This window comes from Octodon degus, unplaced genomic scaffold (assembly GCF_000260255.1).
Source record: "Octodon degus isolate 3935 unplaced genomic scaffold, OctDeg1.0 scaffold00050, whole genome shotgun sequence".
NCBI classification, from domain to species: Eukaryota; Metazoa; Chordata; class Mammalia; order Rodentia; family Octodontidae; genus Octodon; species Octodon degus.
Window position 1 is genome coordinate 12,683,222 of NW_004524626.1, and position 4,047 is coordinate 12,687,268.

Below are 4,047 nucleotides of genomic sequence, written 5' to 3' on the forward strand. Positions count from 1 at the left end.
TGTCTTCATACTTTTCTACTGGATGGTTAAGACCAAGGTAAAGCAGGACCTGTGCAACAAGAGTTGTAGCTTTTTGGTCTGAGAAGGTCAGTGAAATCCTCTAAGGATTTATCTTGAGATCCTGTACCTCAGATTGTAGAACCTTTGTCAGTGTCAGCCATGTGGATGAGTCACGGGCATTGCTTGGCCAATGTGCTCTCTGTGAAAGCCTGAAGGGCACACTAATTCTTAAAAAAGAAAAGAAAACATAATGAAATACATTATGGAGTTCTGAAATATAATGATCTACAAATAAAAGTTACCATATAAATATTGAATAAAGATGATTGAAAAGAACGAGTGGAACACAAAAAAAGCAAGTAATATAGTCAAATATAAGAACAAATATAAGAACTTATTGCAGAATAATTGCACAAGAAATTCCCAGAATACTGTTCAAAATGAAAATGTGACTGTTAACAGGTGTTGGTAGCATTCAGACTATTATGGAAAAAATAAGTCAGTTGGTGATTGAAGTAAACCTTGTGTTTTGATCTATAACTAACTCAGAAAATGTTGCAGACTTGGACTAGTGATACCATATATTTTAGGAATGACATATATTATCAATTAGTGATTTTTTTTTTGCCAGAGTGTGTTTTATCTCTGAACCCATGCAGAAAATTTCTCTCTGGTCTTAGCAAAATAATGTAGCACTTGGGAGCAAAGATGCAGCCCAGCAGCCCTGCACTGGAGGCCAAGATGGAGAAGACCTCCATGGCCACCATGGCCTTCCCCTTGCTACTGTGGTACACGGGCAGAAAGGTGACCCACACGCTGCAGAACACCAGCATGCTGAACGTCAGGAACTTGGCTTCATTGAATGTGTCAGGCAGGTTCCTGGCCAGGAAAGCCACAGTGAAGCTCACTAGGGCCAGGGACCCCAGGTATCCCAGGACACAGTAGAAGGCAGTGAGGGAGCCCTTGTTGCACACAATGATGATGTGACCATGCTCAGAGTGAGTATCTGTGTCAAGGTAGGGTGGATTTGTTCCCATCCAGATTCCACAGACAGTGAGTTGGATCAGGGAGCAGATGGGGATGATGTAGTTTGGAGCCCCGGATACCAGCAACTGCCTCATCCTCCTGCCTGGAGCAGTAACTTTAAAGGCCAGTACCACAGTCATTGTCTTGGCCAACACAGTAGAAACAGCCACAGTGAACACAACTCCAAATGTGGTCTGCTGCAGGATGCAGGTGGCTGCTTTGGGACGGCCAATGAAGAGCAAGGAGCAGAGGAAACAGCAGGTGAGGGAGATGAGTAGGGTGTAGCTGAGAGCCCTGTTGTTGGCCTTGACAATGGGTGTGTCTTGGTGCCTCACAAAGAGCCCAAGTACTGTAGCTGTGATAACCGTTAGACTCAGGGCAGTTCCAGCCAGGGTTTTCCCCAAGGGGTCTTCATAAGCTAGAAAAGTCACAGACCTTTGGAAGCAGTGGTTTTGCTGTATTGTGGTGTACTGGTCATCAGGACACTTTACACACTGTTCCATATCTATTGAGGAATTCAAGTTGTCATTATGTCAAATTCATTAATATTCCCCCACTTACTCACCCCATTCACCAAAGTTCATAGAACTTCTTGAGCCAAATTGTCATTTTTGTTTGTTTCTTCTTTGTTTTTTCAGTTAAATGTTTTTACTTCATGTTTTAGACCTGATTACTGAATTCAGAAACTTTGTATTGAGATACAACCTTATTTCTTTTCATGTTAAAAAATTCCTTTTAATGTTTTTTTTTTTTAAAATTGAAATACAGGCCTTATTAAGTAAGAACATTGTCCAGGCTGCACTCAAATTTGTGACTTTTTGCCCCAGCCTCTTGGCCTGATAGGATTCCAGGTCTGTAGCATGCTGAGCTTTTCATTTGATTTTCTAGACACCAATAAAAAGAACATTGTGTTTACAATATCCCTTAATGAATACCTACCTTTTCTCCATAGGTCTTTCTGTTCACAGAACAGTAAAATATCTGCCTATCTATAGCTAACCTCTGCAAGTCATGTTTAATAGATTCATTCAATGAACAACCACTTCAGAAACCCAAATAATTTAGTAAGCTCCAGGAATAAGATATATATTGCAAAATGTTCATTAGGATATGTTCTCTGACCCCATAAAGGTTGTGGCTTTCATGAAAAAAGTGTATTGGAATTTGTATAGCAATTGGATTGAATCTATACAACCAATTGTAAAACGGATGTCTTCCCACTGTTGACCATTTTCATCCATGACCATGTTTTCTTCAACAATTACTTCATTTTTATTGTTATAAAGTTTTTCTATACTGAAACATGCTATCATTCAGAATGTTTATTAGTTTTCTTTTTGTGGTACTAGGGATTGCACTTGGCACCTTTTGCTTGCCAGGTAGGTGCTTATGCTGCTGAACTATCTCCCTGCTCTATTAGTTTCATTTCTATATATTTAAGTTTAAGATTTATTAAATGGTTAATTTGTATAATATCGCCAATGAATGCTTAATAACTGTGTTACAGAAATATGTTATTTTTACCTTAATTTAAGTTCCATCACTCTACATTCAATTATTAATTTACATGGGTTTTATACTAACACAATAACCCCATAGGAAAATTATCTCAGATATATTGCCCTTTCCTAGTACATGATGACTTTTATACATTTTTCTTAGTGTGTTGTAACAGCAAGAACATGTAACATAATGTCTAGTAGAAGGGGTCACAAGAAAAATTCTGCTGTAATTTTTACTTTCAAAATTTAAACACAAAATGTGTGGTTTATTTTAGAGTTGTATAAATGTCGCTCATGGGATGTAAACAGTTTCTTTTTATTCTTAATTTATTAAATTGCTTTTCTTTATTTGATTTTGACTTTATTATATTTTCTTCATTCATTGATATTATTTCTCTTTGCACAGAAGTAGTACACTCAATTATATTTCACAGACTGAATTTGGAAATAGATCCTCTCTTCAGAGTATAAGTTTGCATTTGATAGAATACAAATTATTTCTCAAGGAAAGTGACCTGTAAACTTAGCTTCTTTTCCTTTATTATCATAATTTTGTTTTATTTTGAAAAGTAAAAACAAAAAGCAAGAAAAACAAAACCAAACACAGAAACAGGGTAACATACAACAATACACATGTTACAGATTTTCAAAATAAGAATAGCTGATTAAAACACTGACATATTATCTATTTCTATAGTCAAATCAGTTGCTCAGATTAACAGATATAGTTATGCAAGATTGGACATATGATTGAATATTACTGCATGCATTCAAGAAATCTTAAATGTTTGTTCTTGTCTCTGTTTTTCTTTCATTACCTTTTTCTAAAAATTATTATTATTATTATTATTATTATTATTGTTATTATTTTTGTGGAGCCGGGACTTGAACTCAGGCCCTTGCGCTTGCCAAGGAAGCACTTATTCAACTGAACTATCTCCACAGCCCCTTCTAAAAAATTATTTTGAGAAGAGTATAGTAATAATTGATATGACATTAGAAATGGTACACATTTAGAAGACCAAGATGACAGATATTCAAGCCTAGTTTTTGTATTACACATTGCTGTCCTCAATGTAGTTGCTTAGTTCGCAGAAACCAGCATACAGAGTTAGCCAAGGTGAAAATATTTACATTAACTGCTATTTAAAAAAGAACTGATGGAAATTCTTAGTACAATCACCTCAGACATCCTGTATAGACACTTGCATGTTCTTTTCCCCTACCTTTCCTCTTATCTTTTCTCTCCTCTTCATTGTTGAATCCTTAAATTCTGTTTCTTTCCATTTAACTATATCTTTTATACCTTTCAGGTTTATTTCTTCTTTTTTTTTTTTTGATTTTTGCTCATATTTATTTGTTTACTGGACTGATTTCTTCTTTTTAAATTCAGGAGAAAGCCTGGATTAATATTCTTTTTTTTTCTACAGTTTTATTGATAAACATATAGCAATGAGACAGTTTCAAATCAAATCGGAAGTACAGTTTCAACAAATAATACACTGCATATATTCTTCTT

The 4,047-nt window shown here is 35.5% G+C and overlaps 1 protein-coding gene across 1 annotated transcript in view; it reads right to left on the reverse strand.

The window, feature by feature from the left end:
- Positions 1 to 605: 605 nt before the first annotated feature.
- Positions 606 to 4,047, reverse strand: part of LOC101562456 (vomeronasal type-2 receptor 116-like) — an 11,778-nt gene continuing 8,336 nt past the window's right edge. Inside the window, exon 6 of the mRNA XM_004633021.1 lies at positions 606 to 1,531. Within this exon, the coding sequence (XP_004633078.1) occupies positions 606 to 1,531 (926 nt within the window). The remainder of the gene's footprint in view (positions 1,532 to 4,047) is intronic.